General features: G+C 31.5%; 2 protein-coding genes across 6 annotated transcripts; one reads left to right on the top strand and one right to left on the bottom strand.

Moving 5' to 3' along the window:
* Nucleotides 1–49: 49 nt before the first annotated feature.
* Nucleotides 50–6508, bottom strand: LOC127072615 (chymotrypsin-like elastase family member 2A). Of its 5 annotated transcripts, none has more exons than XM_051013151.1 (5): nucleotides 6375–6508; nucleotides 3216–3477; nucleotides 2988–3133; nucleotides 2506–2777; nucleotides 50–1856 (listed from the first exon to the last, which is right to left on the bottom strand). In XM_051013151.1, the coding sequence occupies exons 1-5, from the start codon at nucleotides 6397–6399 to the stop codon at nucleotides 1683–1685; spliced, it is 879 nt and encodes a 292-aa protein (XP_050869108.1). In that variant the 5' UTR covers nucleotides 6400–6508; the 3' UTR covers nucleotides 50–1682. The 5 variants fall into 5 exon arrangements, with proteins under 5 accessions (XP_050869108.1, XP_050869107.1, XP_050869105.1 ...); XM_051013150.1 differs by having other exon boundaries at nucleotides 3216–3492; nucleotides 6375–6504; XM_051013148.1 differs by lacking the exon at nucleotides 6375–6508 and adding an exon at nucleotides 3758–4769.
* A 34-nt stretch (nucleotides 6509–6542) lies between these two features.
* Nucleotides 6543–17805, top strand: LOC127072596 (nuclear pore complex protein Nup153). The gene is made up of 8 exons (XM_051013110.1): nucleotides 6543–6683; nucleotides 7834–8130; nucleotides 8204–8510; nucleotides 8588–8814; nucleotides 8877–9265; nucleotides 9378–12597; nucleotides 12692–12819; nucleotides 13207–17805. The coding sequence occupies exons 1-8, from the start codon at nucleotides 6609–6611 to the stop codon at nucleotides 13283–13285; spliced, it is 4722 nt and encodes a 1573-aa protein (XP_050869067.1). The 5' UTR covers nucleotides 6543–6608; the 3' UTR covers nucleotides 13286–17805.
* The last annotated feature ends 167 nt before the right edge of the window (nucleotides 17806–17972 follow it).

Below are 17972 nucleotides of genomic sequence, written 5' to 3'. Positions count from 1 at the left end.
TTTTTGTTATTTAAACGTTAAGTTCTCGGGTAAGTGTTATTTTATTGTCAGTGTGCAATATTATGAGACATTAAAAATATGACACATGTGCTGAATCTCTAAGTAGTAAAAAAATTTCATTATAACGTTTAATTAGTCCGAACGTATTTCTATAAATTTTTCCTATGTAAATGAAACTAATACTGACAACACCAGGTGTGCGATAACGTAACAAGACATAATGTAATTAGTTAGTAGTAATTGGTAAATTGGTGTATGTGTGCGTGTGATAAGTGACACGTTTCGCATAAATACGACTAAAACACGTGGAATAGTATATAATATTAATTTACTATGTTGATTATTATAATATTCGTTCGATTAACGATTTCATTTTGTGATCGCATATTTTAATCAAGTACTTGAATCAAGAAACTTATGGAAATAATACAGAAAGAGCATGATAAGATTATTTAAATAATATAATGTTATTCTATACGTTTTCAATATTCTTAAAATAACACAACGCGATTAATATATTATCAAATAATTGAATAGCTAGCTGACGTGCACCTGATGCATTTACTGTTCGATAACACTTAAAATTTAACTACCTTATTAAACTTGCAAACTTAGTATCAAAGGGTTAAAACTTCACCCTTCAACCATAGGCTTTTAACTTTTTCTTATAATTATATCAACAAAAGGTATATACAATATCATATTTTATTTTTATAATAATGTCTTGCTTTTCATTTGCTTGTTTTAAAACAATATATTTACATGTATGCCTATATGTAACATATATTACAACAATAATAATAATTAGAATACAGAATGTAGTAGAGTTACTTAAAAATAAATTACACTTATTGTCAAGTTGAAACAATAATACTGAATACGATTTCTTGTTTCAGGTGATGCATCGAGTAGCTCTATTGGTAGAAGCTCTTACGTAGGCTTTCCTGCGTTGAGTGTTTTGTATTAGGTTAATTAATGTATTCACTTCGATGTAATAATATGTATGTACGTAGATACTTGGACTATACTGCGTATGCCTAGCTATAAATCGATATTTCTAATTTCATCGAAGAAGCGCAACCACTTTGATTGTATTACACATATAACGTTGATGTTACGCAACGTCCCTATGAAAACGGGAGTTCGTAATACACCCTATATAAATGCAGATCTTCTTGTCTCGAGTATGGAAACGAATATCAATCGCAATAGTACACGGATGAATTTTTCCATTTGCCGGCAAATAGCTTTTCTTCGGAAGTTAAGAAGAGAATACTTTCGTTGCCCTTTTTTAGTTTCCCACTGGATTTTATACTTCTTTAAGTTATACAAATAACAAATGTTTCCTTTATCATACGTTATAAATATGACGAAAAATTAAAAAGAAAAATATTTAGCAAAAATTCAGAATGGCGCAGTTTTGTCTCATTAAATAGCGATAGTAAAAATCGAAAAATCTTAAAAAGACTATATCAAAGATTTTGAAAATCATTTGTAAAAAATATAAATTATTAATACCGCTTGTAGACATTATAGATATTGACTATTAATAATTTATGTGACTCACTTTGTGCATATATGACACATACATATATACATGCATATATACAAACATGCAATAATTGAGTATAATCTATGAATTGTAGCTTGTTTCATATGATCCATTCACGATGAATAATAATCTATATGTCGCTATCATTGTCGATAATGTTTCTTATCCAATTCAAATAGTGTTGTATCCTGGTGTAAACATCAGGATATCCTGGTCTAGCACATCCAGAACCAAAAGAAGTAACACCGGCCAATTGCCAGACACCGTCTGAACGACGGCATTGTAAGGGACCTCCAGAATCTCCCTGATGCAAAAACAGAAAGGTAAAGTGAACATTTTAAAAATGATTCGACGTTTACCGATTATGTTGATGGCATTAATACCACAAACACGTTGTAACCACGACGTTTTATTACGTGAAAGCGTAAGAGAAGACTAATCAGAATCGAATTAGCACTTTCGAAACATAAAACATGCTCTATTACTCGACGCGAAATTCGATTCAGTATAAACGAGCGGACTGACGCGTCGCATAATCATTAAAATTGACCATTTAATGACGATAGATCGATCAGACTGATCGTTGCGTTTGTATTTTCACAAAAAACATTACATACGGTACAGAGAAATAGAGAAAGTGCGAGAAGGAAAAGCAACATCATTTTCTCGATGCTATCTTCTAACGTTGTTTTTCTTTTTTTTTTTCTTATCTCTTATTTTATTTTCACGTCGATATAATCCAATCTCAACCGAGTTAATGTTAATTTGACGAAAGGCGCCAGAGTACAATTTGCTTGAGTGTATCGAAAAAAGACATTATAATAGCACTTGGTTCGATTCGGCCGGAAAATGGAACAACGTAATAGGAGATTTATTTTTAGAAAGAATAAACTGACTTAAATGATTTTCTTTTCTATTTATTATGCTCTTTTTAACTATACGTCGATACTTACAACACAGCTTCCCGAAGAGCCATCGATGTGTCCAGCACATAAATGGCCATTAAGAATAGGAACGGATTTTCCGTAAGCGTGCAAGCACTCTTCGAGATTTAACAATGGCACCGAAGCCTCGAGGAGCGCAGTCGAGAGAGATGGCGAAGGTCCATAACGACCCCAACCGGATGCTACGCAATTGCTGTCCGCGAGTTTTTCCTCCGCGTCCGGAAGACATATCGTCTTCACTACCTTGGAAAGAGGCGCTGGTCTAGCGAGTTTCATTAGAGCTAAAAAAAGATAAAAAAATATACGATCAGTGTTCTACATATTTCTGTTTATTCAATCACGTTGAATGTTCGCTCGTATATGTGTACTATTCACTGATTCGCGTGACTGCTATTTTACCTCTAAATCTGACGCAAGTTCGTATAATTAATTAATTGATATTCCATTCGTTGTTTAAGTATTATCATTTTTCTAATGTAACATATACTCACCGATATCGTGAACATAATTATTAAATCTCTCATGAAGTATCACTCGTTCGACGGGTAATCTGGCTGATCCACGACTACCGGAATCTAATTCCCATTCTCCGACTACAACCGTCCATAAGGCACCGATTGGAAGATTAAAGAGATCGCTAAGAGCAAAAAGAAGGTTGATGACACCAGTTTTTTTTTATAGTTTTTGAAACGTTCAGATTATTCAAATAGAATGCTAACTTGTGGATACAATGTGCCGCCGTAATGACCCATTTAGGATCGATGAGAACTCCACCGCACCAATGACCGATAAAACCTAATTTCGGATGTAGTAGCTGCAGAGAGACTTGCCACGGCCAAGATCCTCTTCTACTGGGTTTTCCATTGAAAATTCGTCCCGTCGTAGAGACAGTCGTAGAAACAGCCGTTTGTCGATTGGACGTCGTGGATGTTACTTTGTTCCTCCCAGAAGTTGTTGATCGTGGTTGCCTATGAGACGCTGCTGGACATCCGCACTCTGTTATTTCAAAAACTTCGGTACTTCCTCAATTGCCTTCTGCGAATTCTCATGCGAGGCCGATCAAAATTTAATTCACAGAGGAGGATCAAATTTTTTATTTTCTCTCTTATATAAGACAAGGAAATGAAGTAAAACATTAACAAAACATTAATGATATTGAACAGTAGAAAATGTTTCCTAGAAAAATTTGGTAGCAAAATTCTTTCTTATAACAATTTTTTTTTAGAAAGAATCAAGTACTCGCAATTTTATCTGAACTTACTTAAATGATCGTCTCGAATGATTTTCATCATGGCGCAATCGACCACCGCGAGGAGGAAAAGAAGAATCGCTACGAATCCACCGCGCAAATAATTCATGTCCGTCGTACGTGAAATTGTTTAACGATTCTTTCAATCGATTAGAAATAAATACAGATTCGTCGTTACATATCGTTATTGTTGTCTTGTTTTTACCGTTGTTATTGTTATTTTTGTTTTCATTGTAATACGCACTTGAAATACATCCTCGACAATTTTATTAAATCTTTGCGATCTGAAGCAGATGCATTAAAGATACGATTCAAATTTGATGAGAGAAAAGAGGCAGAGTTAATATTCTGAGAGATAATAACTGTCTTATTCGCAATCGTTTGAAGAGAGATTCTGCGGAGGAACTCGAAGAAAGTGAGCGCGTCTGAAGGCACACCGCGATCGTGCTGAACGAATGCAGACTGTGGGTTCGCAAGGAATGAATATCGCTCTTGCCACGAAAGTTGCTATACAGTATCCCCGTTTTTTCGCCATTCTTTGTCTATCAAAGCGACCAGAACAAATTGCTTCTTCGTCGTATGTATGTTTCTACCGATGGTCACTTGAAATCAATCGAAATTTAATCGATTCTATATGCGAGCGTACAAACTTTTATCTGGAAAAGAATTTTTATATATCAGAAGTCAAATTCAATAAATATATCAGAAGTTAAATGCATATACTTTGTTTTATGTACGAATATGGTTTTAATTAAAAAAGAAAAAATTCAATCGGCAGAGATAATCATTTTGTTAATGAATTCTCATTAAGAAAAGGAAATTATCAGTTTCATTTTCTACAATCTGCAAGTTCGAAGATGTCAGCTGTATACTCTGGTTATTCAGACTATTTTGATCACTAAGAAAACGAGCAGGAATGATGAGAATTTTATTACGAGTGAATGTTAAATATGTTTATTTTTTAAATATAATGTAAACTAGTTCTGTTGTTATTTGATTAATAACTATTTATCGGGGATCTGTTTTTTAAAAATACAATCCTGTCAATGTTTATTTGAAGACAAAACAGAAATTGACAAATACGGAGCACTCATTGAGATATTCGATCGTTATACTTTTCTATCTGCATGAATTAAACCGTTTGATTTACCGCTGTACCACTTTTTCTATGCGTAATTGCGTTCCGCTATACTTGGTTGGTCACGAATCGAAGAAGCGGACGAAGAAAGTTCATCAAAGTGGCTCGACGGCGAACCACCCATGTGTCAAATCCTTCCTTCCCGGTTTGTTTCGATCTTAATCGTAGCCAGACGACGATCATACGCGCGACCTCAAATCCGTTTAATGCTTATAACACTTGCTGTCTACTTCATAAAGTGAAACCAATCGGATGCGCAATTCACAGCTTCTAAATTCTGCTCGTATAGAGAAAGTGAAACTGTATTCGTGCTATTTGTGTTATTTGTGCTTACGGGAAAAAAAAACCAACGATCTTTATTACTATCTTCCTCTCCGAATCGAATTGGAAGTTCAATAATAAATAATAATTAATGAATCATTAATTTACGTATTATGAATTTCACTTATTCGAAGATTTCATTTTTATTAATTTAATAAACGTCCCTCTTTTCTTTTCAGGTTTCTATTTACTTTCTACGTGCATGTATTAACCTTTTGCCGAGAACTCTCTTTTGATAAATTTCATGAAATATTGTCCTGGTATAAATTACCACTATATATAGTTTGAAGACTTGTGTACTTTCGAAATTAAAAATTCGGTTTCATCGTATGTTTATAAAATTATAAAATGTCGAAGTAGGCTTCTAAATATTATGATTATGTGAAATGTTTAGGTAATAATCTATTTGTTTTGTTGTAGTTAATATAGTTGTCATTATCATGAAAAAAATTCTTTTGCTTGATACAATTTGATATTTAACGTATTTTTCTTTTACAACGTTGTATCAATTCGACAAAATTTATTTTACATTTTACGTTTCTTTGCGATTGAAAATATAGCAAGTAACTACAAACGACCACTAGAGCACGCTGTCAACACGGATAAAGTGCATTGTTACATTATAATAGGAACTATAGTTAAATTTTAAAGCGCAAATTGTTATATTTTCTTACGAAAAAGATCAATGTTTTTATAGATAAAATAATTATAACATAAAAATATTTTATAAGCAACATAGAAAAACGTTGAAAATAATTATTAAACACGAATATTTTATAAGAAGAACAGGAAAATCTAGGAGTATTCGATTACTTCGAGATATCGACAGTATCGATTAGAAGAGTAGTCAAATATGATTGGTTGTTAATATTTTTCGATTATTTTCGATTATTGAACAAAAACATCAGAATTTTTACATAACATAATTTTGCAACTTAATTTCAATCATGAATTATAATATATTCAATTATTATCGTAGTAGAACAATAATTATCTAAAATAAATAAATATCTTTGTTATGGCGTGAAAAAAAGAAAATGAATAAATGTAACATGTTTTTTTCAAAAAGTAATTCCTCTACATTTTCCTCTACATTTTCGTAAAGAAGGTTTCTATGGAAAGAAATATCATATATAAAATCGGCAGCGATAGGTGTATTTCAGAACATACTTGGCGTGATCGACGGACGACGCATAAGTATTGCGTCACGTGGGCAGGCGCACAGAGCGCGTATTTGTGAGAAATCTCTGGCGCCCTGGTGGCGGTTTTTAGAGCGGCCATATTTTCGCTCGTGGCTCACAGTCTCCGAGATAGTGGTTCAGTGACAATTTTTGGGATGCGACAGTCGAAATCATCAGTACTTGTGCTGCTGGATCCATAAAAGAAGGAGAAACGGCAGCAAAGATGGCTAAGAGTAGCGGGAATTTATCTTCGAGACGATCATCGTCGCACAATACGAAGCCTTACGATACGAACAACGTGAGTAGAGTCATATTGGCACGACTTGCCCGCGAGAGAAACGAACCTGCGTTCCTTTCAACGGTCCTTCGCGCCTTTGTACCGAAATTAGAACGACCAACGGATTACTACTCCCGAATACCGTTCCTTCCGTATAATGCGTCCTGTGCGACCACCCTTTTCCTGGGATGCGTTCCCATGAGATCCCGATGTCACGTTTATGTGAGTCTTGCCAGTAACCTCAATCTTTCTTACGACTCTTATGCGCGATTGCGTGCTTTAGCGTAAGACCTATCGCTTTGGAAGCGACAAGTAACCTTGACATCTTCTCGTATTCTGAAAAATATAGAAGACTTCAAGAAGGCTCTTGAATAATATCTAATATTACATATTTTTTACTTTTCTCTTCCAAATTCAATGAAATTGTTTTATCGAATGTAAATGTTCTAAAGTATTCGTTTTCACGTGTAGCGTCGTCATGAATCCATGTTATCTTTCGGTATTCCACAGATAGTTTTTATTAATTTTCATTATAATTATATCACATTCCGACATAATACGTATAGCAATTCGGTATAATTAATACAAAATAACATTTACATTCTCTTATTTTATATTATAAATCGAAATAATACAAGATAAAAAAGATCTCTAATGGATATAGAAATATATACTCTGCTATAATGTCGCTCGTTACAATATTATAAATTTAACATAAAATTAACCATTTTAGTAGCTGTAAGTATCTACTAGTTTAATAAGTTATAAAAGTATTATAAAGTGGTACACACACATATTCATGACATTAATCTTATAAAAAATATAAAGTAAAATCTTATCAAGATTATAAAATAGTTTTATCTATTTGATATCAATGTAGAGAATAATTATAGCATAATATAAAGTATGGAAGGAACATCTAAAATCATTATACTTCTTGGATTTGTTATGAAAAAGATTTATTATATATATTATTGCTATTTATTTCTGTGAATTATTTTTATATAAACCTATTTTTTTAATTTTTTAATATCTTTTTTGAAATTACAAATTAGTGTATGTTCTAAATTGTATTTATGATAAAAAATATATATATGTGTTTTCTTCCGTTCCTTACCTTACTTCTACGTTCCTTATAATACTGCCTTAACATTATATTTGTTCTTTTTAGTCATTTGTTAAGAAAGTTGCTACTAAAGTAACAGACTTTATACCCCAACCATTATGGATCAGTAAATGGTTCAATACGTCTCAAGGAAATGGAGATATTTCAAATGATACTGAAAACCTTGAAGAAGCAGAAGCAGAAGCAGAAGAGGATATAGAAAAACCTCCACCATCAAAACGACCACGAATTCGTACAGATATTATCCATCCACCTGGAACATTTTCTGTTCGATCAAATGTTATAACATCAAATAATAAAACTAAAGTTTCTAGAGGAAAATATTCAGTGCAAAATGATACGGTAAAATAAATTAGAGAGTTAATAATTATGGTATTTAAATGATCAAAGACAACTATAAATATAAAATTTATAGAGAGATGATTTTCTGAAACCTACTATGGCTGGACCCAGTGGGATAGGTCATTTAATATGTTCTACACCTACCACACAATTAGATAGCAGACCGGTAACTACACAAAGGTCTGATTTAAATCTCCTAATTCCAACATCAAATAATGGTACAGCAAATGGAATGGATGATAATTCAGAATCAAGTGAGAGCACTAGTGGTTGCAGCTCTCTTATACCGCAAACCAGTCGACAAGAAGCTCCTTCTCATGACGTTTATAATTCACCATTTGTTAATAGGAAACGCTTTATAGATGAGAAATTAACATTTAGTAAGAGAAATTCATACTTATCTTTGTTAATTATTTTATGATATTACATAAGGACTTAGGCTATATTTTTATTTCAGCTAATCATTTACAATCGCCAAGGACACTGTTTGTAGACAGCAATCCCCGTGATACTTTAAGTAATCATAGGCCAAGTTTTAATGCATCTGTCATGACCAACACGCTGGACCGTGCATCTCGTTTGTTGTCACCTTTTTATAGTGGAAATACCACCTTCGGAGGAGCAAATGCAGTTGAATTGTATAAACGAAATCAAGCAAAGTCTCTTTTACTCAATACAACTGATGTATGTATATGTTATATATTTTTCTTTTGATGTTTTCAATAACATGAGTTTTATAATTTTAGATTCAGCTTAAAGTTCCAAAGAGACCAAGTGTCCAAGTCAAACCTTCAAATACTACGGTTGACCCATCAGGTATGAGTCAAACTGCAAGAAAAATACTGGAAGCTCTGGAACACTTTTCTTCGCCTATATCAGATGCTAAGAAAATTCCATTAAAAAGCACAAATATTACTCCGTCTTCAGTTAGTAAAAAACGTCAGCGAGAAGAAAATGAATCTCCATCTGCTCGTGTAGGATTACGACCTCCAACGCGAGAATTAATTGTGCCAACTGTACCCGCTATAATTAAGATAAGAAGACGTGAAAAATTGCAAGACACAACAGTAGCAGCACGAAAAATTGTTTCTGCTCATAATGGGCCTCCGCCTCCTACTCAAGAATATCGTCTAGGGTAAGTTTTTATACTTAGGTCGGCATTATATGATTAAATTTTAGTAACTTCCAAATTTTAATATCAGACATGTAAAACATATATTTTATTGAAACTAATTTTCTTTCTTTAGATCTGATGAAAATGAAAATACGAAACATAATGGAAAACTCAAGGCAACAGCTAAAACAAATTTAAATGAAGAAGATACTATTGAAATAGTTAATTTACCAAGTGTACCTCTACCAATATCTTCTTTACCCAATTTTAATTTTACATTACCTCAAGCAACAACTAAAAATCTTTCAAGGAAAGAAGATAATTTCAAATTTGCCAGTCCAATTAAAGTCACAAATCCAACGCAGAATTTACAATCTATTAATAATTTCACGTTTAGTAGTCCAATTAATGCTGAAAATCATTTGAGTGATTCTTTGGTTAATACATCAAATAACAATAGTGGGTCTATGGTAACATCAAATTTTATCTGGTCTGGTTCATCTACAGCTCCTAGACCTAAAGACAAAGGAAAACATGATAATAGTAGCCAAATAGGAGTTAAAGTTGCTAGTGATTTGAAAACAGGTAGTGTCGTGGATATACTATGTAATAAATCTTTAGAGAAAGTATCTTCATTGAATAAGGCGAAGTCATCTTTAAATACAAATATTGAAAAAGCTACTTCTGATGAAAATCCTATTGTTTCTGCCAGTGAAGAAATGAATAGTTCAACTGTTAAAAAACCTGAAAATCTAATCAAAGATACAAAACAAAAAGTATTAGATATATGGGAATGTGATGAATGTTTAATTCGAAATATTAATTCTGAAACACGATGTTTTGCCTGTAAAGCTTTAAGACCAAATATCAATGTGCAAACTACAATATCTTCACCAACTTCAAGTAACATTGTAGAAGCAAAAACAACTGAGACTGATTGCTTTGGATCTCATTTCAAAATTAGCAATATTAAATGGGATTGTATGTCTTGTTCTGCATCAAATAAGCTAACTGACATTAGATGTGTTTCTTGCAATGCACCACAAAGAAGGAATTTAAATCAAACGAATACATCTCCAACAGGCATATCACAATCTGAGTTAATGAATAAGGGTTATGCTGAAGGTTCGTGGGAGTGCCCAGGCTGTATGCTGAGAAATGATGCTAATATTATTACATGTCCTTGCTGTAAAGCATCTCAACCAAATTTATTAAAAAAAGCAAGGGAAAAGAAAAATAAAAATACAAATATACAAGCAATTGTTTCCACTCAAGAAATGAATACAACAAGCTCAAATACTTTGCAATCATCTAATTCAGAAATAATGGAGAAATTTAAGCCAAGCAAAGATTCATGGGAATGTCCATCTTGTATGGTTAGAAATGCTGATTCTGTTACAATTTGCCCCTGCTGTAATACTACTAAACCAAGTGCTAATTGTGATAAAACTAATGAAGTACAGAACCTACCAGCAAGTGGTTTTGGAGATAAATTTAAAAAACCTGAAGGTTCTTGGTCTTGTGATACTTGTATGTTACAAAATAAAGCAGAAAACTTAGAATGTGTTTCTTGTGGTAGTGTAAAACCTGGAAGTGCAAAACCAAAGGAATCTACAACGAGTACAAGTTCAAATATGAAATTTAATTTTGGTATCCCTGCTGGTTCAAGCAATTTCAAATTTGGCATTGACAAAGCTGACAATCCAAATAAATCCGGAGATTCATCTATAAATAATTTTAAATTTGGTAGTACTCAACAAACCGATATTGGAAAGTTTACATTTGGTATTCCCAAAAGTGACAAAAATGACATATCTAAGGCAGATATAAATATTAATACTTCGAATGCTGGCTTAAAAACATCAGTATGCAATGTAGGGTTTCAGTTTAATGCAAAGAGCGACAAGACTACTATAAGCAATAAATCAACTGAATCAGATAAAGAAACAAATACATCCTTTTCTTTTAATGTACCCAAAAATGAAAATTCAACATTGTTATCTGAACAACAACAATTAGCTGTAACTTCAGCTTCAACTCCCTTTACTTTTGGAACAAGTAAAACAGAAGTGAATATTTCAGAAAAGAAAGAAGATCAAAAATCTGTTTTAGGAAATATCACAAAAGACACTGTTGAACCAACCACAAGTACTACAGAGTCATCATTTACATCAAAAATTTATGATAATACTTCCTTAGTAGCAACGACTACTCAAAATAATATTTTGGAAAATCCGCCTAATTCTACATTTTCATTTACTGCTTCAAGTACTATACCAGTTAGCAGTAGTGTATTAGTACCAGCAACTACATGTCTTCCAACTTATAGTCAACATTCCTTTACATTTACTGATGCAAAAACAGTCACACAAACCACAACTACTCCTACTTTTGGACAAATAGCAACGACGTCATCATCAAATGTTACTTCTACTTTACCTACATTTTCTTTTGGTACAAACGAATCTGTAGGAACCTCTGGTCCACCAACAACTAGTACTACAGTAGAAGCAACGCCAATAGCACCACAGATCTTTACAAGTGTATCTAAGACGATGCCATTATTTAACAATGTTGATGTAAAAACAACAGTAGCATTTGGTACAGGAGAAACTAGTACGTCAACCTTTGCTACAGGAGAAAATAAATCACCCTTATTTGGAACATCAGAAACTAAAGTACCAGTATTTGGAAATTCTGAAAACAAATCTATTTTTGGAACATCTGAAAACAAAATGTCTGTATTTGGAAATACGGAAAAAACAACTCCTGTATTTAGTACACCAGCAGCAGTAGCAACACCAGCATTTGGCTCACAAACAAATAATGCTGTTTTATTTGGTTCATCAGCTCCTGTTTTTGGAAATAACAATAGTTCAAACTTTGGTGGTGCTTCGGCACCTAATATTTTTTCAACAACAAAGCCAAATGATAATAATGTATCAAATTCAAGCTTATTTACTTTTGGTGCAGCGTCTAATCAAACAGCAGCACAACCAGGAACTGGATTTAATTTTTCAGCAAATAATAATCCTGCTGAATCAGCTCCAAAACAATTATTCACGTTTGGTAGCAGTTCAAATACACAACAGACTAACAATTTGTTTGGAGGCAATGGTTTTAATAATGCAGCACAAACTAATACAGGAAGCACCTTTACTTTCAATGCACCAAAACCAGAGACTCCAGCGTTTGGCCAATCAACAGTTGCAACTCCACTCTTTGGTGGACTGCAAAATAATCAAAATCAGTCAACATCTACTTTTTCATCTTCTTCATCTGCTAATACAGGATTTAATTTTGGAAATACAACACCTGCGACAACCTCTGGAGGTTTTACTTTTGGCAGAATGGTAATAATTGGCACAATTATAAAACAAAATATCGAGTATATAATTAATATAAGTTGATATATTAATTTAAAAAAACTAAAAATATCTAATCTAGGAACCAACTTCTACCCCATCTGGAGGATATAATTTCAATCCTCCTAGTTCTACGCCAGCTGTTTCTTTCGATCCTAATACACCACCGTCTTTTAACTTTACTGGTGGCAGTGCACCAATTTCATTTAAGTAAGTATTATAACAATTATTCTTAACTCTTCACGGTCGAAGTATGGAAATATCCCGACACGAGTACTATATACACAACAATATATTACACGAGTACTCGTTCGTTTACAATTCTTGTTTAAGAAGTGAATTCTACATGGCTTATCTTAATTTAATGTACATGTTTTAAAATATAAAGAAAAGAACTATGAAATAAGAGTTGAACCTTTAAAGAAAGAAAAAAAAAATGAAACTGAAAAAGAGGAACTAAAAAAGAGCGAAAATATTTCTAACGAAAGAGGATACCCATGTTAAAAAGTACTACGACCGTAAAGAATTAATAAAAACATCAAATGCATTCTGTATAAGTATATTGTCTTTATAAATATATATATTTATATATGACAGTGCTCCTCCACCCGTATCAAGAAAGATCAAAAAAGCTGTACGAAGAATGCGGTATCCAGCAAATGATTCGCAGCGCTAATACGTGTACATTCAGATGCGTTTTTACATCAGCTCGTGCATCTATGTGTGTGTTCTGTATGTATGTTACAAGTTTCAATATAGTATAAAGAAACTTTTGCACGTAAATTGATCACGTCACTGTGGTGGTATACCAAGCATTTATGTAATATAGTAGCCAGTTGATGGGATATGCTTGAGTACATCCACTTGTGTTCTACAGGAAGAACTGTAAATTTTAAATTATTTGAATTATACACCTATAATGAAGAAAACAATTTGAAGTTGGCATGAAGCCAGTTTTATTAATTAGACGCATTGTAATGTTGCTGCATTACTAGAATCTTGCCCAAAAAAGACGATATAATTACTAAAATGACATAGCAAATTAACTTGCTGAAATATGAAAAAACTCTTGGTAAGAAAAACTAATAAGCACTAAAGATGATGTGCAATTTAAGGGTTTTTAGCGAAGGAGTGGCAACTCCTCAGGTAAGTATAAGTCATTTACAGCTTGCAACGATGATATTGTAGGAAATAATTGGGGTAATTGATTTCTGAGAACTTTTACATTTTGAAATTTCTTTCTACAAACACTAGCAGTAAATTATATGTGTTCGGTTATGTTATTATATACTATAATTGTCACTATTGAAAATCAAGTATTTGGAAGAAATAAAATCGAATAAAATCTTATATATGTAAACATATTTACATTAAAAAGATGATGACGCAACAATGTTTTATAAGGAAATACACCTCGACTATTTCGTATAGTGACACGTTACAAGCACTGTGAATTGGCTATATATAGATACATATATATAATATGTATATATGTTACGTATACGTATACTTATACTATATATGTGTACATATACATACATACATATATATATAAATCCCATACATACAAATATTAATTTAGAAAAATTTAACATAATATTTTAATTAGAATTTCATGGGCAGGCCTACAACTTTGTAGTACTAGTCCACGAGAAGTGTAAATTACACTAAAATGGCATTCGGACAGTACAAATTCGCGATTACTAAACATTTTATTGAGTAGTCGAAATTGTATATTTTTTTTATATATCGAATGAAATATTCCTATAAGAAAATACTGAATGCCATTTTAATAGGCTTATATTATAATAATGTTGCGTGTTTTACAATAGAGTGAGTGAGAAGGATTTGAGACAAATGTTGAATGAAAATAAATTATTATGGGGCTTCTAAAAAGTTATATATTTGATCAGTTCTATTTTTTCTTTTATATTCACAATTGTTTCTATATTTTTTCTTTTTTTCGTATAAAATTATCGTTTTATGTGCTACAATTAACAAAATTATAGAAAAGAATATTAACCTCTTAGAAGCTTCTTAGAAAAGTTTAGCTTCTTAGAAAAAAATGGAGATAAAATTCTTCGATATTTCAAACATAGATAAAACACTGATAAAAAGTTTCACATTTGTTAATTAAAGCACAATATAATTATGTTTAATAGTTCTATCGTTTATGGATAGTCTCAGTTTTTATGAAATCTAAAGATAATATCTTTTGTAGAATTTTTACACTATATGATGTTAACGAATTATTTAAGAAATTACATATTTTTATAATATGCATAATCCCTTAAGTGATATTAATTTATGTAAATCAAACTATTAACATATTGTTATTTGTGAAGTTAACAATTTATAGACTTTTCTTTTTAGAAGTCCCTAAATCAGAAAGTAGTTAGATGACGTGTAATGATAATCATTGAATCGATATTCAGTCATGCACGTCTTATTTAAGATTATAATAGTTATGTCTATAATGTTGGCTTAGAATTGACAGTAGCCAAGAATAACTCGGCACATGACCCATTCTGCCATAGTAGACATGTAGGTAAAAATGGTCTGTTACTATTGTTACTCTGTACGTTGTTGTGTAATACTTACATATAAATATTAGAACAACTTTTAAGTTCAGTGTATATTAATAAGAAATATCAATCATGGTCTTGTGTACATGTTAAAGCTAATTTCTTTCAAAGTTATTAAGTCAGTGTCATTCTCAAATGTACTTCTTTATATTATAAGCAATATTAACTAAATGCATTATACAAATACAAACGGGTTATTTTATTTTATTCTTTTGTGGCGCTGATACACATTTATTCTTGGCGAAAGCTATTCAATAATTGCTAGTATTTCAATAATTACTCTGTACAGTAAACACTGCTGTAGGTCTAGATGTACTCTATGCATACAAATTATGAAATGTAAAGGGTTATTGTACGAATAAATATACCTATGTGTATATATACATTCATACATATATACACACATACAAAATGTATATGTATGCGCGTATGTATGTATGATTAAAAAGATTTGATTTAAACCATTATGATACGAACATGGTTAGCGATGGTGAAGTGAGGCTGCGCTGAGCTATATCTATGCTGCTGTCTTATACTGTGAACATTCTCTGTCGAGGCTGTGTGGTCTATTTGTCTATTACTAGGCAAATTTCGAAATTAACCAATGTATCAAATACTGCTGAAAAGAAACAGCATCTTTGTATTAAAACTCGTATATGGCCTTAAAAATACATAACGAGTCTATGAAGTAGATATATTAACAATTATAAAGTGAATGATATTGGAATTGTTTTGTAGCACTTTGTACTCTCCATTGAAATATGTTTGTATAAACATTTGAAGAGCACTACATTAAAATGGTTGAACAGTAGATATATGTAACAACTCATAACTAATAGGATTACTTATAATGAATAAACTATGGTATTAGGGGGACTAGCAAGATGAATTTTTGCATAGAGTTTTGAAATATTTTAATGATTTACAGTAAAAACGTTAAAAATTACAGCTATGATTATTATCAATATGTTTATATAAACATTACTTTTTTAAGTAATATTACATAAACATTATATATCATCGTTTTATCATTTCTCTTGTATATTTATAATTTCATAACATAATTATTTAATGTATTACTTGTATTAAAATATTTATGTTTAGCATAATAATGCTATAAGTTATGAGATGTTACAGTGAATTACATGTTCTGAGGCCTTATTACAATCTTAGTCCATTAAATTATGTACTGTACTGAATTCAGTCATGAATGTCTGTTAGGATTTTACTGAGAATATATTAAGCAATGATCCAATGTTCACGAATGAGAGAGTTTGTTATGAAATAAATCCAATGACTGACTATAATTAAATAAAATATACATGTGAGAGAATGTTCACTGTTTGCTTCAGGTGCTATGAGAATGTAATTACATGCTCATGACATGGTGTAATGTTAGATGATATAATGAAACAAGTTGGTGTTTCTCAACCAATGAATTTGAAAATTAATTATAGTGGTTAACGTGCAAAATGTAAAAAGTCGTTTTAATTCGCACAAACAGAGCTCATAAAATACGCTTAACAAACGGTTGATGGATGTTCTTTTCCAATGTTATACATTAAAAATGTAATATATGTCATCTTCAAAATAATAACCATAAATTTCTTCCTTTAAGTAAAAACAAAACGCGTCGTTACGGTAAATCACCTAGAACTAGAAACTTAAATATTTCGGTTGTTATGATAGAAAAAAAACTTTTAAGGAAGAATCTTGGATTCTAAGAGACTTATATGTGCTAAAAAATATTACTTGAAGATCGTAGTTTTTTAAAATACAAGGTTTACTGACATTTCTTTAATTAGAATTTGATATTTTTGCTAATACAAAAATTATCGAGCAAATGAAGAGAAGTTTACAATATTTTTATCTTTTCCATTATGATTGCTGTGAACAAAAATGTCCCTTTCCGAAATTCATAAGTACTGCAAACTCTCTTATAGTACTATTCGTTTAAGATATTAAATTATTCTCAATTTTATATTTTAATTTTGGAATTTGTTTTGATCTATTCTACAACTTTTTTTATAGGGAATAAAATCAAGTTTCATTTAAAGAGATATCAATAATTCCCATATTTAAAAAAAATATGACTCCAATAATAGTCTTCAAGCCTGCTATATAAGCACTTTCAAATCAAACATTTCTTTAGAAGTTTTCTTTCTATCATAAGTGACTGAGATATTTACATTTTCAGTTTTAGGCAATTCACTTGATATATGCGTTAATTTCGCAAAATACATAAATAGAATATAAGAAAAGAAGATAACGATAATCATAGTAACAAAGATAATAATAATGTTTGAACTATATGAAAGATATGGGATCTTTTGTGGACCAGAAGCACAGAACAGGATTATATCAGTCTCAACTATCTCAATAGCTCGTTCTTTTATCCTTTATTTTCATCAAATAAAGGTGACATTGCCTTAATAAAATAATACTTGCGATGGTCAAGGACTATTGAGCTTGTGTTGAGAAACACCCTTTAGTAGGGTATAACTCTACATTAACATAATTACCATTACCATTCTTAATAATATCCTCCACTGTAATCCATAATAATTGTATCTCATACGATATTAGGATATATGAAAAAATTAACTGAAAACAGTAATGTTGTTTATTTTCCGTTGACAATTTTACTTTATTTCTAAATGTGTAGCGTTTCTAGAAGTCTATTTTCCGTAACGAGTACGAATCAAAGAATTTTGATATTGCGCACGTATGCATAAATATGTAATTGTTTGAATAACGGTGGATCTTTCATTTTCGGTT

This window comes from Vespula vulgaris, chromosome 2, assembly GCF_905475345.1.
Source record: "Vespula vulgaris chromosome 2, iyVesVulg1.1, whole genome shotgun sequence".
Lineage (NCBI taxonomy): Eukaryota > Metazoa > Arthropoda > Insecta > Hymenoptera > Vespidae > Vespula > Vespula vulgaris.
Note: the sequence above shows the minus strand (reverse complement) of the source record. Positions and strands in the feature narration are given on the sequence as shown.

What these genes read in the sequence shown, in the direction of transcription:
- LOC127072615 (XM_051013148.1), bottom strand. Translation starts at nt 3,854, where the DNA reads ATGAATTATTTGCGCGGTGGATTCGTAGCGATTCTTCTTTTCCTCCTC. An exon ending in TAATTATGTTCACGATATCG is followed by an intron (nt 2,778 to 2,987) that starts GTGAGTATATGT and finishes ATCTTTTTTTAG; the next exon opens with CTCTAATGAAACTCGCTAGA. An exon ending in GCTCTTCGGGAAGCTGTGTT is followed by an intron (nt 1,857 to 2,505) that starts GTAAGTATCGAC and finishes TTTTTGCATCAG; the next exon opens with GGAGATTCTGGAGGTCCCTT.
- LOC127072596 (XM_051013110.1), top strand. Translation starts at nt 6,609, where the DNA reads ATGGCTAAGAGTAGCGGGAATTTATCTTCGAGACGATCATCGTCGCAC. An exon ending in ATTCAGTGCAAAATGATACG is followed by an intron (nt 8,131 to 8,203) that starts GTAAAATAAATT and finishes TAAAATTTATAG; the next exon opens with AGAGATGATTTTCTGAAACC. An exon ending in AGATGAGAAATTAACATTTA is followed by an intron (nt 8,511 to 8,587) that starts GTAAGAGAAATT and finishes TTTTTATTTCAG; the next exon opens with CTAATCATTTACAATCGCCA.